This window comes from Quercus lobata, chromosome 7 (assembly GCF_001633185.2).
Source record: "Quercus lobata isolate SW786 chromosome 7, ValleyOak3.0 Primary Assembly, whole genome shotgun sequence".
NCBI classification, from domain to species: Eukaryota; Viridiplantae; Streptophyta; class Magnoliopsida; order Fagales; family Fagaceae; genus Quercus; species Quercus lobata.
In genome coordinates this window covers 11,696,366-11,714,178 of record NC_044910.1, presented here as the reverse complement: position 1 = coordinate 11,714,178, position 17,813 = coordinate 11,696,366, and the positions used below count along the sequence as shown (strand labels likewise).

Below are 17,813 nucleotides of genomic sequence, written 5' to 3'. Positions count from 1 at the left end.
TTCTTATTCATTAACTTGACCTTTGAAGGGTTTTTGGCTAGTACCACACCAATGTCTTCTACTTGGTCCTCTAATTCTTATTCCACAGGTACCCATTGGCGTGATTCAGAACCTACAACTCACTGACGATTTCAGTACATCATCAGAAAGTATCAGAAGAGAGGGAAAACAGAAGAGAGAGAGAGAGAGAGAGAGAGAGTAAAAAAAATAATTTTTTATTTTTTTTTAGTTTTTACATACATGCTACAATGATTCCTATATATACAAACTTACTGTTCACAATTTAGCAATACCCACAAGGTAAAACTCAATTTGAGCATATGTGGTTGTAAAATAGCAATTTAAGGAGTTTTACACTTCTCAATGCTAATGCTTAGACATTATGTTCTATAATAAAAGAGTAATTATTCTCATAAAATAGGTGGGGTACTTAAAAGATTTGACACTTAGGACAATTGCATAATACTTTCATAGCCAATTGTTGGAGGCAATTGCACATGAATTTAGGGCAATGGGTCACGTTTATACTCATAAGCGATGCATAATGCAATTGGTGTATGTTCCAAGCACTTGAAAAATAATTATGTTTTGGAGGAAGCTTGGAATATTTAGGAATGAGTATTGCTGAGAAAAGGCTAAGGGGTAACATGAGCAGGGTAAAACATAGAAGATAAACTATTTTATGAAAATAATCATCATTATAATTCTCATTATTATTATTATTGAATATTATCTTCTAAGTTGTTTTTTTTTCTCTTTAAAGTTCTCTTAAAAGAAGTTGTTTTTTCTAAAGAAATTAAATCAATATTTTTTCTAAAATTAATCATATATTTGCATGATACCATATTTGTAGAGTTTGACTTCATTCCAATAGTTTTAAGACATATGTTAGTTTTGTGATGGTTATTCCATAAGTATAAGTGTTTATGGGGTGCGGGGGGCAAGGACCGAGATTCAAGTCTCCAGAAGAGAGTTTCACATACCTATACACTTAGATTAGGTTAGAGTAGAATTTCTATCTTGTATTAAAAAGACATATGTTAGTCTCGTGGCTCATCTTGTATTCCTCTTGTTTGCAAGAGGAAAGCCTCACCATATTTTACATTTTAATTTCATATATTTAGTTCTTAAGTCTGGCATAGTTAGCCTGAATAAAGGTAGTAAAATTCGAGGAATTTTATATTGAATATATTACATAATAAATTCATGCATCCATTATACTTTTAAAATTACTCTTCTGTAATTTTTCTTTTACTCTAATTTACAGAGATGATATTTTATATTCTTTTTATTTTTTTGGTATTGAATTCAAACAAGAAATCATATGTTTCATAATTAAACAATAAATAAATAATTGTGCTTGATAACTATCTCCAAAGAAAGCCCACAAGGATGAGAAGGCGGATTAGTAAGTTTGGGCCTGGGCATAGCACCTGTTTTAACTTTAGAAGGGATCGGTGCGTGAGTCCCACATCGCAAAGAAACAGAAAAATGAAAGCGTTTATATATAAAATGCGGGGATATCTTATACACTTGGAATGATACAGAGAAGATCAAGGGTTGTTTAGTGCTTGTTTTCAAATTTGATATTTTAAAAAATTTTACATTTTTGTAAGACCCACAGATTGACTTGGTGCAGTTTTTACTTTTTATTTTATTTTTATTTTTTTCCTTCAACCCTCAATACCCAAACTCACTGGACCCAGTAAAACAAAAACAAAAACAAAAACAAAAACAAAAAAAGAAAAAAAGAAAGCAAACCCAGAAACCCAATGTGAAAAAAAAAAAAAAAAAAAAAAAACCCTAGAAACCCAATGTGAAAAAGAAAGAAAAAAAGAAGAAGAAAAAGATCAGACCGATTTGATTACTTACATGTTGTGGGTCCCTCAAATATGTGTGTATTTATCAAAATGCCATCATAACTCTGTTTCCATAACTCAAAAACACCTAAAAGTTGTTTTCAGTTTCCATAACTCATCACTCAAAAATCAGAAAATTGAGTTATAGAAACAAAAACTAAAAACAAATCCAAACAAACCAAATAACCGTGGAACCACCAATTTTGAGTTATAGGTAATGAAAACAGAGTGAAATGTAATGAAAAACACTAAATCCAAACCGCCCCTACTCAAAAACCCAATGTGAAAAAGAAAGAAAAAAAGAAGAAGAAGAAGATCAGACCGATTTGATTACTTACATGCTGTGGGTCCCTCAAATATGTGTATTTATCAAAATGCCATCATAACTTTGTTTCCATAACTCAAAAACACCTAAAAATTGTTTTCAGTTTCCATAACTCATCACTCAAAAATCAGAAAATTGAGTTATGGAAATAAAAACTGAAAAAAAATCCAAACAAACCAAATAGCCGTGGAACCACCAATTTTGAATTATAGGTAATGAAAACAGAGTGAAATGTAATGGAAAACACTAAATCCAAACCGCCCCTACTCAGAAACCTAATGTGAAAAAGAAAGAAAACAACAAGAAGAAGAAGATCAGATCGATTTGATTATTTACATGCTGTGGGTCCCTCAAATATGTGTGTATTTATCAAAATGTCATCATAACTCTATTTTCATAACTCAAAAACACTTAAAAGTTGTTTTCAGTTTCCATAACTCATCACTCAAAAATCAGAAAATTGAGTTATAGAAACAAAAACTGAAAACAAATCCAAACAAACCAAATAGCCATGAAACCACCAATTTTGAGTTATAGGTAATGAAAACAGAGTGAAATGTAATGAAAAACACTAAATCCAAACCGCCCCAACACAAAAACCCAATGTGAAAAAGAAAGAAAAAAAAGAAGAAGAAGAAGAAGATCAGACCGATTTGATTACTTACATGCTGTGGGTCCCTCAAATATGTTTGTATTTATTAAAATGCCATCATAACTCTGTTTCTATAACTCAAAAACATCTAAAAGTTGTTTTCAATTTCCATAACTCATCACTCATTACTCAAAAATCAGAAAATTGAGTTATGGAAACAAAAACTGAAAACAAATCCAAATAAACCAAATAGTCGTGGAACCACCAATTTTGAGTTATAGGTAATGAAAACAGAGTGAAATGTAATGGAAAACACTAAATCCAAACTGCCCCTACTCAGAAACCCAATGTGAAAAAGAAAGAAAACAAGAAGGAGAAGAAGATCAGATCGATTTGATTACTTACATGCGGGTCCCTCAAATACGTGTGTATTTATCAAAATGTCATCATAATTCTGTTTCCATAACTCAAAAACACCTAAAAGTTGTTTTCAGTTTCTATAACTCATTACTCAAAAATCAGAAAATTGAGTTATGGAAACAAAAACTGAAAACAAATCCAAACAAACCAAACAGCCGTGAAACCACCAATTTTGAGTTGTAGATAATGAAAACAGAGTGAAATACAATGAAAAACACTAAATTCAAACTGCCCCTTGAGAGCATCAGTATCAAAGAATGCTATGCTATACTATTATACCATCTCAAAAAATCACTTTATTACTTATACCATCCCATTTTACAATATCTCCTACATCCTAAAACTCTATTTTTATTAAAATATTATTTTTTAATCTTTCTTTACTATTTTTTTTCTAACCGTAACTTCTGTTTTCCTACGCTTTTCCAAATCCATCACCACACACACACACGCACAAACACACAAACACAACCATCAAACCTTAAACAGAGCAACAAACACACATAATCCAAATATCTGCCGGTGATTCGATTAACTAATTCCGGCGACATGTATAAAGGAGTTTCTCTAAAATCCCACCGAAACAAAAATCCCAATTAAAAAAAAAAAAAAAAAAACCAGCGTCACAACAGAACCCGATCTCCAATCTCCGATCTCCACTCCGATCTCCAATCTCCGATCTCCGTGACCCACGCTGTGACCACTTTAGCCATACCCACAACCCACTTCAGTCCACTCCAATCTCCGACTCCCCGACCCATGCCGTGACCCGCGCCGTGACCCACTTCAGCCCACTCCGATCTCCGATCTCCGTGACCCACGCCATGACCCACTCCAATCTCCGTGACCCACAACTCACCTCAGCCATACCTACCACTTCCTTTAAGCACCGGTCACAGCCAAAAAAAAAAAAAAAAGCAGATGAGAAAGAGATGGATGATGTTTGGGTTTGAAAGAGGAAAGAGCAGAGAGAATGAAGAGAGCAGAGAGCGGAGAGAGCAGATGATGTTTGAGTTTGGAAGAAGAAAGAGCAGAGAGAATGAAGAGAGCGGAGAGAGAATGTTGAGAAAGAGAGAGTGAAGAGAGAGAAATGCCGGTTGATTACAATATATATATATTTTTTTACAATTGTGCTACAGTACAATTCTATCTTTACAATAATTGTGTTTAGCATCCTTTGATACAGTACATTTTGAGCCATAAAATGTTAAAAAGGACTTAAATATAGCATTAGCATGCTAATGCTCTGACATACTCCTGCGCAAGGATGACACGCATAAATCTAGAAATGGTCCAAATATTTTTTTCTCTTTTTTGCCCTTAGTCTAGCCACATAGTCTTACGACAATACCCTTGTCTTCAACCACGTAGCTTTTCAACTACGGAGTCACAGAGTGACACAGATCCATACCCACTAGACCTATCTAGCCCCAAACTTTAAAATTCATCATACAAGGTAATACTCCAATCTGGGATGTGGGTTTAAACTTTAAAAGACAAATTTGCAGTCTTTTGAGTTTTTTTTTTTTTTTTGAAGAAAGGTTTGGGGTTGGGTTTGTGTTTGTGCTCAAATTTGAGCCTTGATGGTACTATGTGACCGAATGCAATTCTTGATAAGCTGCCGGTTGGTGTATGGAGTGGGTTCTTTTCCCAAGCATACCAGCTATTTGATGAAATGATTGTGAGAGTCCTAAATGTGATATTTGGTCTTATGCTTCTCAAAAATGAACTGGGTTTTGCTTATAATATAGCTCATTGCTAGGTTTTAGGGGTCAAATTGATGGTACTATGTGGCTGAGTGCAATTCTGCGTAAGTTGCCGGTTGGGACAAGGGGTGGTTCTTTGTTAGATGAAATGATTGTGTAGTATTGAATGTGATTTTTGGTTTTATTCTTCTGAGAAATGAACTGCGTTTGCTTAGAATATAGCTCATTGTTAGGTTTTAGGGATCAAATACCTGTTTGTGTGTGTGTACGCGCGCTTTTTAGTTATCATTTTTCGGTGTGTAAATTTGAAGATAACTCAATCATGAATTGGTGATTGCAGGGATAATTTCTTGATAGTAATCAAACATGCCGCATAGAACCCGACCTATGACTGCCCTTTTGGTATTTACTGGACTCAACGTCGCTCTGGTTTCAACCATTACACCTGTCTATGATTTCGTGTGCTTTCTTCCATACTGGGAAAGAAGGGTATGTTCATTTTTAACATTCTCTATTTGCAACTGGATTATATTTGTTCCCTGCAAAAATTAGTGTTCTACTATTGTTTCTTTTCTGTTTTTTGAACAGAGATGAAACAATTTTGGTTTGAGTGGTGATACTTCTATCATCCATCTTGCCAGTGTTATTCATGCATTATGCCATGTCTCATCATTATTTCATTAAATTATAAAAATGAAAAAATTCTATTAACATTGAGAACAGTATTAAATGCAAGAATGCTGACAAAATGTATTTTATTGATCGTATATGACCATATTTTCTTGTGTGTGACATGACTGTTTTAATTTACATTTGGTTTACCCACCAATCAATGCAATAAGGCAAACCCAGGAAAAAAATTTCCCCTGATTCAACTGCCAATCTGGTTTGTTATAATGTTGTAGAAAAAATCATGGTTAATATTAGCATACATGTTCTTTAATATTGTATTGTGGGCTTTTGTTTTAATAAAACCCTTGTGCCATTAGGGAGCTGGTATTACGTATCCCCATGATATATGCACCCAATTCTCCCACCATTAGGGGTTGGGGGCATGTGGCACAGGTTTGACGTTTTGGTGCAAAGAAATTGGGAAAACATTAGTAATTGCGGTTTACTGTTTCTGCAGAAATACGACTGCCAATAGGTTGGCAGTGGCATAGAGTTAATGATACATTTGTATATGCTAGAAGAAAGCTTTACGGCATTTGAAAATGTCTAAAAAGGTGCTTAAAGGTTCGACTGATCTATGAATTAGGCATGGCTCACCCGTTTAATCTGAAATTATCTTTACAAGTTTATAAGAACTAAAGAGATTATATAAGTCAAACTCTTAGAATTTCCTTGGGGTTTGAGGTATACCCTAGTGGTACCAGCACTTCTTTGGGTGCTTAGGCACTGGGGTTCAAACCCCACCAGCCTCCTCCCCCTATTTACCCATAAAAGAAAAAAAGTCTTAGAATTTCCTTAATATCAATAAGAATTAGAAACGTATAACATAGAAAAGAAAATACAAGTATTTTGAAGTCGTTTGCAAAACTTTTATTAGGCCAAACTTATGTTGTTTGTTAACATGCACATTTTCCATAGAATCCAATAGTGAGCAATTTAATCATAAAATGGAACTGAAATTTCAAAAGATTGTGTAGTTGAAGACCACTAAAAAGGAAGAAAAATCTTTGATGCGATATGTGTTGGTGGATGGTCAAATAGGAATAGGAAAAAGATGAAATAAGAGGATATTCACCATTGGCCAATCAATATCCACTGAATGAATGTGAAACTTCCCAATAAAGCATGGCTTATTTGTTGATTGATTTTGCAACTCTTGAGAGCAAAAATGCTCATAAACTAACTACGTTTCTTTCAGTAAGAAGCTACAATATGCACTTAAACTATTCTCATTTCCATGTCCTATATTTAAGTTATCTTCAGCTGGCAGGTTAATATCAGAGTCCTCGCCTCTCCTAATACGATTTCATCCTATCATCTGTCTGCTAAAGGAAAATTGACTTGTTTTATTGCTAAAAAAGGGCAATTTGACTTGAAAAGGGGGGAGGGGGGAATTATAAATGCACTTCCAGTGCGGGGGGAGTATCAACACAGGGTTATTATTACGGTCTAAAGCTTTGGATAATTTTGGTAATTTCCTGAAGTCCTGCTTCAACTTGTGGCTATGATAAACACATGCAGTTGAAAGTTGAAAGCATGTAGTAGATTCTTTTATAAAAACATTATGCTTTGTGTCTTTGACAAACTACATGTATCTCTACTGATACACACCAGCTAATACATAAGCTATAACACAAACAATAGGCCAGGTTTAGGTGGGTTTTGGTCAGCTTGAGATTAAAAAGTTAGCCTAATTGGAAGTTGTCTACCAGTTATTTTCAAATATAACTTTTATATGACAATAATACTAAATATATTATTGAGAGTATTAATTTGAATTTTGCTTAGTTGCCTTATCCTTGCACTTTGGAATATTAAAACGAGCTTTGCCTATACTTGATTCATTGATTTATGTAGTTGGTGATCCATCTTATGAATTTTTTTTTTCACATGTTACAGAGAGAACAACGGCGTCGAGAATGGGAAGTTTCTTTAGCAAAGGGGTTTGAATCAAAATAAAAGGATCTATGAGGTAAAGAGATGGATAAGAAGACAATAGAAGCTTTATACGAGTACCTATTGATTTTCTCATTTATTTTCTGTAGAGTAGACACCAAAGATTTGCAAGAAATTATGACTGATCTCTAGTAAATTATATTCTGTTTCATCTAGGCACTGCTATACTAGATTCCCACCCAATGTTTTTGTCTTTAAATGGGCTAAATATTTGTACCTAGCTTTTGTTGGAAAAGCTATCTTCTGTACTGTAGCCTTTCTCTTTAAATGGGCATTGCTCTGCTGCAGCTCTGCATTGATTTGCGATCGATCATTTGGCTAATATTTCTAGACTCTAGTTCTTGGGCAGGGACTGAAATTTTGGGTTTATTTCCTCCATTTTTAAAGGTTGGCTCATCATTATGTAAACATTGTGGTGGAGTCAAATTATTTCATTCTGCATTATTGGCCAACACTATGTAATGGACTTGAAACATGTGTTTCGATCAGTACTTTTTAAGCCTCATACAAATAGCTTGAACATAGTGCTGAAACCAACTTTCTCATTAATATATCCAACAAAACCTTAGAATTTTGCGTAAGAGTTTGAATCATAGTTCATAAGTAACAGATGTGGCTTGTCTGCAGATCTGAGTGCTAATGACAGAAAGCCCATGAATACTCTTTTGCATATATTAATTTGCTTCATAATTTTTTTTATTTTAAATGGGTGCTTAGGAAAAAGTCACCTGGATTTGGGGGTGCAAATGCACAAGCGGATTCCATACCATGCAATTACCACTACTATATGATATGTAAAAACTAATAGGGTTAAAAGTAAAAAGTTACAAAGGTTTAAAAAAATTTACCCTATCAATTTTTACATCACATAAGGTGGTTGCATTGTGCAAAATTGCAAATAGCCCTAACTATTGCACTAGATTTTTATCCAACGCTGGAATAGCGCCAAAACACCTCTCTCTCTCCTCTGGTAAGAGCTTTTTCTCCTCTCCTTTCTGGAAGAGTTTCTTTCTACCCCTAGTGGGGCGTCTCCCCCTCATAGATACATACCCTCCTTCATTATGGAACAAGAGGTAGTAAGTAGTCTTCAAAAGCTATGTCTCACCAAGGAAGAAGAAGCGGAAATATCAATCACAGCTCATAGCAGAGCAGACCTCTTAGAGGAATGCTCTTTAAGCTTGTTTGGAAGGTTACTCTCAGATAGACAGCAAAACCAAAGAGCCCTGAAAAGCACGCTAAGAGCAGCATGGAAAATGGGTTCGGAGCTACGAATAATCGAAGTAGGAAACAACACTTTTCAATTCAAGTTTAGCTCTCTCTCTCAGATGGAATGGGTGGAAAATAGTGGGCCTTGGAATTTTGAAAACAATCTACTACTTTTATGCAGATGGAAAAAGGGTCTCACATCAAAAAACATAGTTTTCACTCACTCCCCATTTTGGGTACAACTATAGGGCTTACCATTTGAGCTTATGTCCGAGGTGGTAGGTCGTGATATTGGGAATAGCATGGGACGTTTTATTGAGATCGACAAGCGAGCTAATCAGTCCGAGCAAGCAAAATTCTTGCGCATAAGAGTTGATCTTCCCATTGATAAGCCATTACGCAGGGGAGGAAATATTGTGGGCATGGATGGTGATAAGTACTAGGTTCACTACAAATACGAAAGGCTGCCAACGTTTTGCTTCCTTTGCGGCAAAATGGGTCATGATGATAAACACTGCCATGCTTGCCCAGATAGACAGAATGCCACTCCCCAGTACGGTGACTGGCTAAGGGCGAATGGAATGTCTAAAGGTGGAAGTGGTTAGCTGAGAAGCTCCTTTAATGGTGGCCACAGTGCTGGTAGCGATAATCAAAGTAGTGAAAAAGACCAAATTTTCGAGAAGGCGCTCCAGCCCACTCCGGCATCTCACGGTGTGGAAAGCTCTAACAGTGGCTGCGTTCAAAATTCAAAAAATGCACAAGATTTAAGCAAACCTGATTAGATGAGGGGATGTGACTTTTTAGGCACTTCAACGTAGCAGAAAGCAAGGTTGGATTAGACAACTTAGATGCAGGTTCACGGGTCTTGAGGTAGGAAGGGACCCCACGTGATAAGGAGTCTGTACCAATTCCTATGGAAACATCTAGTACGCGGGAATTGGTTTGTGATACATTATCTAATATGGGCCGAAATGCACAGGAATCAAAAGACCCACCTGAAGTTACAAGCCCACACAAACCCACAAATTTGGCCCAAGCATATGAAACAAGTGGTGAACAACAAGCTGATCAGGGAGTTATAAAAGCCCAAGCTGGAAGGGGCCGGATCAAAAAACTTGCTAGAGAGCAAGGACTAACCCAAGGTAAGGTTTTTGAAGCCCAAAGTTCAATTATAGGTTTAAAAAGGCTTGGTTCTCAAATTTTTTTAGACGGCGAGGAGAAGGTCTTTAGAAAAAAGAAGTGTGGCGGTCTCGTTGGAAGTTCCAGTGATGATGATATATCGGCGATAACTGTTGTGCTGCGCCGCTGGGAGCCATGAATTCATTAGAATGGAACTACTGGGGGCTTGGAAACCCCCGGTCAATTTGAGCGTTGCACGATCTTGTGAGACAATGGGCTCCCAAAATAGTTTTCCTATCGAAAACTAAACAAAGATTGAAGTGTATGGAAAGAATTCGAAATCGAATGGGATTTGCAAATGGGCTTTTTGTTTCAAGTTGTGGTCGTAGTGGAGGTTTGGCGCTCTTTTGGACGAGGGAAACTGACCTAGAAATCAAAAGCTATAGTAACCATCATATCGATGCGATAGTCACAGAGGCAAATTCAAGTTTTAGATGGAGAATCACAGGATTCTATGGCCACCCCCAGGCTCATTTGAGACAGTTCTCATGGGATTTACTTGCTTATTTAAAAGATCAATACCAACTTCCTTGGATTTGTTTCGAAGATTTCAATGAGGTTTTATCCATGGAGGAAAAATCGGGTGGGCTGTTGCATCCCCAAGGACAGATGGAAAAGTTTAGAAATGTAGTTAACTATTATGGCTTTAAAGACTTAGGCTATGTTGGGCCTGACTTTACCTGGTGTAACATGCAGGAAAGAGCTGACAGGATATATCTCAGGCTTGACAGAGTGTTTGCTACTAGTGATTGGATTGACAAATTCGGTGAGGTCAGAGTCCACCACTTAGTTGATTCTACCTCAGATCACTGCGCTTTGTATTTATTTGACCCCAAAGCTCCCAAAATGCCACGTGCTCATTGTTTCCATTTTGAGTCTATGTGGACAAAGAGAGAGGAATGTAAGGAAATTATCGAAGCGGCTTGGTGCTCTGGTAGTGATATGAGTTCGCCAAATGGGATTGCGTCTGCTATTTCTGCTTGTGCAGCTGATCTTAAGGCTTGGAGTTCTGCTGCATTTGGGCAAATTCCAAAGGCAATTCAGGAAAAAAGGAAGAAGCTCAGTTCCTTGATCCAGCTTGATAATGATGGGTCTTTGGGTGAGGAAATAAACCAAGCACGGAAGGAAATTAATGATCTTCTTGATAGTGAGGAGATTTACTAGGGTCAGCGTTCAAAAGCCCACTAGCTCAGGGAGGGAGACAAGAATACCAAGTTTTTTCATGCAAGGGCCTCTGAAAGACGGAAGCAGAATACAATCGTAGGAATTTGGGACAAAGTTGGTAACTGGTGTGGGGATCAAGACAATATTGCTAGAGCTGCTATTTCCTATTTTGAGGAATTATACACCACCTCCCATCCGAGTCAGACAGAGAGTGTAATTGCTCCCATCCTAACCTCGGTCACTCCTGAAATGAATACAGAGCTCTCTAGAGCCTTCACCAGGGAAGAAGTAGTCATGGCCCTCAAGCAGCTGCATCCCTCGAAGTCACCCAGCCCTGATGGTATGTCAGCCCTCTTTTTTCAAAAATATTGGAGTATTGTAGGCATTAATGTTTCTAATATGGTCCCAAATGTTCTTAATTCTGGCATGTCTTTATCTGATATTAATAGAACCAATATTGCTCTTGTGCCAAAAACTAATAATCCCCAAAGAATGGCTGAATTCGGGCCAATAAGTCTATGCAATGTAGTTTATAAACTTATTTCTAAAACTCTTGCTAATCATCTCAAAGCTATCCTTCCTTATATTATTTCAAAAAATCAAAGTGCTTTCACGGCTGATAGACTTATCACAGATAATGTTTTGGTGGCATATGAAGTTATGCACTTCCTGAAGCACAAGAAATGTGGGAATGATAGTTTCATGGCTGCAAAGCTAGACATGAGTAAAGCTTTTGACAGAGTAAAATGGATTTTTATTGAAAAGTTATGAGGAAGATGGGCTTTAATGAGAATTGGATCAATCTAGTAATGAAGTGCATTTCCTCGGTGTCTTACTCAGTCCTTATTAATGGCACATCGTATGGGAACACAGTGCCTACTAGGGGGCTCCGACAAGGCGATCTGCTATCCCCATATTTATTTCTTTTGTGTCCTGAGGGTTTCTCGGTCCTTATTCATGATGCGGCAAGGAACAACTAGCTAAATGGCATTTCCATTTGTAGGGAGGCCCCAAAAATCACTCACCTATTCTTTGCAAATGATAGCCTCCTCTTTTGTAGGGCCAATGGAACTGAGTGTAGCAAGCTAAAAGAAATTCTTTGTATGTATGAGTTAGCTTCAGGGCAGAAGATCAACACTGATAAATTTTCTATCTTTTTCAGCTCAAATACTTCCCAAGAGCTTAAAGATGAGATTATAAACATCCTTGGGTCAATGCAAGACTCAAATCATACAAAGTACCTTGGCCTCCCCTCTATCATCGGTAGATCCAAAAAGCTTGTCTTTGCGGAGATTAAGGAGAAAGTAAGCAAGAAGCTAGCAGGCTGGAAGGGAAAATTGCTCTCAATGGGTGGGAAGGAAGTTCTTATCAAAGAAGTGGCCCAAGCCATTCCCACTTACACAATGAGCTGCTTTCAACTTCCAAAGAGTCTTTGTGAAGATCTTGAAAAATTGATGAGGAGTTTTTGGTGGGGACAAAAACACCAAGAGACCAAAATGGCCTGGGTTGGTTGGAAAACAATGTACAAGCCTAAATCATAAGGGGGAATGGGTTTTAGAAATCTATAGGCTTTCAATCTTGCCTTGCTCGCAAAACAAGCTTGGAGAATCCTCATAAATCCAAGATCCTTGGCAGCCCGTATTCTTAAGGCAAAATATTTCCCCTTTTGTGATATTCTCCATGCAAATCTAGGCAGCAGCCCATCTTACACCTGGAGGAGTATCTTTAACAGCCTAGAGGTTTTACGTAATGGTACAAGATGGAGAGTTGGAAATGAACGTCTAATCCACATTTGGGATAACAAATGGCTCTCAAACCCCTCAACCTACAAAGTCATCTCCCCTCCTCGCCCTTTTGAGGACTACCAAATGGTCTCATCCCTCATTGATCCGGTGACTATATGGTGGAAAATGGAGACTGTCCGTGCTCTCTTCTTCCCTTTTGAGGCTGATATGATTTTAAAAATCCCCCTAAGTTACAATCTGCCTGAAGACAAACTCATTTGGGTAGGGAATAAGAAGGGTGAATTCACAGTAAAGAGTGCCTATTTTGTCACAAACAAACTCCTTGACACAAGGGATGAAGGGGAATGTTCCTCTGGAGATCCAAATGCTCGGATTTAGAGGAAAATCTGGTCTCTAAAGCTCCCGAAAAAGATCAAGATTTTCTCTTGGCGTGCTTGTGTGAATGGCCTCCCCGTGCTCACAAATATGGTGGCTAAAGGTATTCAAACTTCTTGTGTTTGTCTAATATGTGATGAGGAGCCCGAAAGCCTTATTCATGCTTTAATCGCTTGTGATTTTGCTCTCTCAGTGTGGTCCCTTTGGCATGACTGCCCCATTGATTAACTGCTAAAAGCAAAAGATTTCAATGATGTAGTGCTCCAACTTTGCTCTAACCTGACTGCAATGTACCTGGAATTTTTCTTTGTAATTTCCTGGTCGATTTGGTACAACAGAAACAAACTCATCCATGATGAGAACAGTCTGTCACCCTTGCAAGTTTTGGAGATGGCTAAGAACATGGTGGAGGATTTCAAGAAGGCCTACTCGTGGGACTTTCCCTCACTACCGTCTCCTTAAAGTGGCTGGGTTGCTCCCCCGCCGGGATATTTCAAGGTCAACGTGGATGGTGCCTCTTCCATTGATGGCAGCGGTGTTTCTGGTGTAGGAGTTATCATTCGAGACGAGTTGGGTGAGGTTGTTGCTGCTTTGTGTAAGGCTCTACCCATGCACTACCCAACCGAGTGGACGGAGTTTTTTGCTTTGGAGCATGGTGTACTCCTGGCTCAGGAGCTGAATATTTCGAAGGTGATTTTTGAATCTAATGCCTTTTCAGTCATTTCAGCAGTTACTCAAGCCTACAATGGTGGCATTATGGGACATTTGGTGCAAAGCATTCAGTCCATGAAGTCTGTTTTCTCTTGCTATTCATTCTATCACGTGAAAAGGGATTACAACAGGGCTGCTGCTCATGAGCTAGCCCAATTTGCTAAGTGTTCAAGCTTCCAATCCCTGGAAGGGTGTTATTCTGCCCTGTTTAGTTCATTTATTTCAATCTGGCCTAAGTTGATTAAGTTAGCTTTTGGCCTCTGTTGTACTCCTTTTCTTGTGTTAATGAAATACAAGTTTCTCTTCAAAAAAAAAAAAAAAAAGATTTTTATCCCACGCAAGCACTCTTGCGGAGAGAAAGTGATCAGGTGATTCAAAATTCAAATCATTGCTACAGAACCAATCTCGGTCTACTCACAACATTGCCAAGGGTATTAAATGATAGCATTAGATTTATTTTCAAACTCCAAATTTCACTATACTGCTGCAAGGCCTCTAACACACAAGTAGTGCTCATGTATACGAGTAAATTTCCAGCTGATATGTCCCTCTTTGATTAAGGTTTTAGACAGAACAGCTTACGTGGCAAACAAAATGAATGTAACACAAAATTCTAGCGCTCATGGTGATCATAATTCATAGATGGAAAATTGGCCTCTTTGAAAATTGATGTTTTGGGCTTTTGGCTTCATTGTATCAAAGCAAGAATAAAAATGTTTCTCTAAAGTTCACAAGAAGAATGAAGGATACCCTTAGGTGGCAATAAATTTAGCTGCTACGAGTCTAATTTAAAAGACCAAATCAGATTTCAATCCTCTTGAGCTTCTTGAAACTAGGAAATTGCAATTTTAGTACCAATTTGAATCAATGTTGCTAAGCTTATGATCACATAACATTAAAATCATAGATATAAGTGAAAATGGCAGGCATCACAATGCACAGAACAGCTTGCAGCGAGAATATTAACACTTGTCTTGATAAGACAGTTAGGTCTCATTGTCATTCAAAGGGAAGAGTAAATAGGGACACCTGGTAAGCTTTCACCAGCATCAACAATGAAAATGTTGCCCGAAACATATTCAGAAGATTCATGTACCAAGTATCGAACAAGTGATGTCAGTGCCGGATCTGTGATGCCATATTCTCTTAAAGGGACAGTTTTCTTTGCCACCTTATGCAGCCATTCTTTTTCCATGAGACCCTGAGTAATCTCAGATTTGAAAAGGCCAGGTGATATAGAATTCACTCTAATTTTATATACACCCAATTCCAAGGCCATGACCTGTCATAAGTAGAATCAACATTATATGGAGAAGTAACAAAAGCAAAATCAACACACACACACACACTAATCTGATAAGAATACATTTCCTATGGGCAAAGACATAAGAGAGACTGGTTCCTATCTCTAAATAAGTTCAGGGTATTCCATAATAATTAATTTATGATGTGTTCATCACATAGTTACAGGAAAAGGTCTAAAAAGACAACCCAAGTGATGGCACAGTGGCCAGGGATGACAACTCAGTAGAGGTCATCAATCCGAAAGTTACTTTTATAAAAAAAGAAAAAGAAAGAAGAAACACACATCTAGGTAAACAGTCAGCAAACAAAATATACCCGTTCCAATTTCATGTAAAAGCAATAATATTTTGTTTGGTCTTTGGAGATGGAAATTACATCTGTTTTGGTACCCAGCTCCAAAGGGGACGAATAAGAAAATATTTAGGACATGCAGTTGAAAATGTCTGACTTGAAGTGAATATCCAGTCCTCATTTGTGTGACTATTCTCTAGGAGTTTCTCTTGGAATTTTCTTTTTCCATTCAATTAGCAAAAAAAAATATCTTTAGTTGATGTAATGTTTCCTCTTTAATTTGTTTTATTTATAGGAAATGTACCTGATCTTTTCTTGAATCAAAAGAAGTAAATTCCATTTGTTTACCTATTGATTAATCAATTAACATGAGGATTTTTTCCACCTGTAGTGCATTCTTCTATGAAGATACTGCGATTTTTCATCTTATAGTTACTATTTTGTTTCCAAACAATGACAAAACATGACAATGGTATCACCCCTATATTTTGGAAGAGTTGAATGGCAATCGACATTACCTTTGTCAAGGTGTTTAGGCCTGTCTTTGAAGCAGCATAGGCAGCACCTCCAGGCAATTGACCACGGTCGAGACCAGCAATAGAAGATATGTTTATGATTGATCCTCCCCGCTCTGCATCACGCATGCGTATGCCAATGTATTTTGACACCAACCAGGTTCCTGTTAAGTTTGTTTTGATAACATGATTCCATTCCTCCTCAGACAATTCTAATGGTGATTTCTTAGTACCTAATGTACACAGCATAAGAGTTAGGTATCCAGGTACCTGAACATTTTGAAATGCTCATAGAATTAAAATAAAGATGAAGAAGCAAATGTTAAAAATACACATTAAATTCCAAGAAGCACAACTGATTTCTTTTTTTTCTTTTTCCTTTTTTAATTGGTAACCTCTAAATCCAGCGTTGTTGACCAAGGCATGGATGTGGCCAAACACATCCCAAGCCTTTTGTATGGACTTGTCAATAGTGAGACCATCGGCGCACAAATCGAGCTCCACAGCCACAGCTCTTGGGGAGCTTGAAGAAGAGAGGTGATTGATTTGATGACAGAGTGATTGGAGTCTGTCAACACGTCGAGCGGCAGCAATGATCTTGCAGCCAGCTTTAGCGAGATCGAGACAGAAGTCAAGACCAAGGCCTGAGGAAGCCCCAGTCACCATCACCACTTTTCCCTCTAGCTTTCCCCACTCCTCCAACGCCATTTCTCTGACTGACTCGGTGCAATGCCAATGCCAATGCCTCTCAGATCTCTTTTTATTTTCCATCCCCCCGAGAAAACCCAATTATTATTCTTTGTATGAATATGAAGTTTTACCCGTTTGTCTTTGAGTCTTAAAATTAAAATTTAACATTTTTTTTGAAATGTAAATCATTTTTCAAAAATATTTTCTTTATAAAATTATCTTAATTTTTATACATCATTGATACCAACTCTAAAATGAGTTCAAAAACTTTCCCTCAAAAAAATTTTTTTTTTTGAAAAACTATTTTATTTAGTGTGTTTGGCAATTGACATTGTTTAAAAGCCAGGTTTTTTTATTATTCAGCTTATTTTTACTACTATTTATGAGCCTCATTGCACTTTTTGGTATTATTAATGGAGTCTACTGTACTATATCAACTACATTTTAACTTTATCTACAAACAGACAATTAGTACAAGAAAAATTTTAGGGTAAATTTGGTAAAATGAACGAAATTACTTGTTTCCATTAAAAATATTAATTTTTATTATGACCAAACTTATGTATAGTACCTTAACTATAGTTAATTAAGTTCTTCTTTTATAATTTTGAAATCTGTCCAATTTAACAACCCCTACAAACAGCGTTAAAACTATAAAAAAAATAAAAATAAAAAAACTTTTTTTTTCTTCTTCCTTCTTTTTCTTGTATTGCAGGCGAACCCACGGCTTCAGATCTTTTTCAAATTGTAGGATTTGTACCTTCCACTAAGGGATAAATAGACATCGTTGTCAAAACCAAACAAAAAAGCCCCAGAGGAAAAAAAAGAAGAAATGGGGGAAAAAAAAAAAAGCAACAAAAAAATCTCATATTTTCTCTCTCGCATGGCTTCCAGGAAGCCCAAATCTCCAAAATCAAGGACCACCACTATTTGATTTGTAAAATCTCTTCAAACCCACATTTGAATCTCTACGAAATCTCCAAAATCATATACCACTTCCACTTCTTCACTTGCATCTTCTCCTTTTCATCCCTTACCTTCTCCTTCTCAACCCTTACTTTTTTGTTCTTACCCTTTATCCACTGGCCTTCTTACCCTTTAT

At 37.1% G+C, this 17,813-nt stretch overlaps 2 protein-coding genes across 4 annotated transcripts; one reads left to right on the top strand and one right to left on the bottom strand.

Moving 5' to 3' along the window:
* Positions 1-4,466: 4,466 nt before the first annotated feature.
* On the top strand, positions 4,467-8,021 carry LOC115953626. Of its 3 annotated transcripts, none has more exons than XM_031071362.1 (3): positions 4,467-4,652; positions 5,243-5,391; positions 7,474-8,021. In XM_031071362.1, exons 2-3 carry the CDS (start codon positions 5,269-5,271, stop codon positions 7,531-7,533), a joined length of 183 nt encoding a protein of 60 aa, XP_030927222.1. In that variant the 5' UTR covers positions 4,467-4,652; positions 5,243-5,268; the 3' UTR covers positions 7,534-8,021. The 3 variants fall into 3 exon arrangements, with proteins under 3 accessions (XP_030927222.1, XP_030927223.1, XP_030927224.1); XM_031071363.1 differs by lacking the exon at positions 4,467-4,652 and adding an exon at positions 4,704-4,877; XM_031071364.1 differs by lacking the exon at positions 4,467-4,652 and adding an exon at positions 4,884-5,006.
* Positions 8,022-14,572: 6,551 nt separating this feature from the next.
* Positions 14,573-16,829, bottom strand: LOC115953146 (3-oxoacyl-[acyl-carrier-protein] reductase FabG-like). Its single transcript, XM_031070672.1, has 3 exons — positions 16,417-16,829; positions 16,025-16,254; positions 14,573-15,192 (listed from the first exon to the last, which is right to left on the bottom strand). The coding sequence occupies exons 1-3, from the start codon at positions 16,790-16,792 to the stop codon at positions 14,914-14,916; spliced, it is 885 nt and encodes a 294-aa protein (XP_030926532.1). The 5' UTR covers positions 16,793-16,829; the 3' UTR covers positions 14,573-14,913.
* Positions 16,830-17,813: the final 984 nt, after the last annotated feature.

Excerpts from the sequence above, each read along its gene's own strand:
- LOC115953146 (XM_031070672.1), bottom strand. The coding sequence starts at position 16,792 with ATGGAAAATAAAAAGAGATCTGAGAGGCATTGGCATTGGCATTGCACC. Across the intron at positions 16,255-16,416 it reads CAACAACGCTGGATTTAGAG|GTACTAAGAAATCACCATTA; the intron begins GTTACCAATTAA and ends TGTGTACATTAG. Across the intron at positions 15,193-16,024 it reads GCCTAAACACCTTGACAAAG|GTCATGGCCTTGGAATTGGG; the intron begins GTAATGTCGATT and ends TACTTATGACAG.
- LOC115953626 (XM_031071362.1), top strand. The coding sequence starts at position 5,269 with ATGCCGCATAGAACCCGACCTATGACTGCCCTTTTGGTATTTACTGGA. Across the intron at positions 5,392-7,473 it reads TTCCATACTGGGAAAGAAGG|AGAGAACAACGGCGTCGAGA; the intron begins GTATGTTCATTT and ends CACATGTTACAG.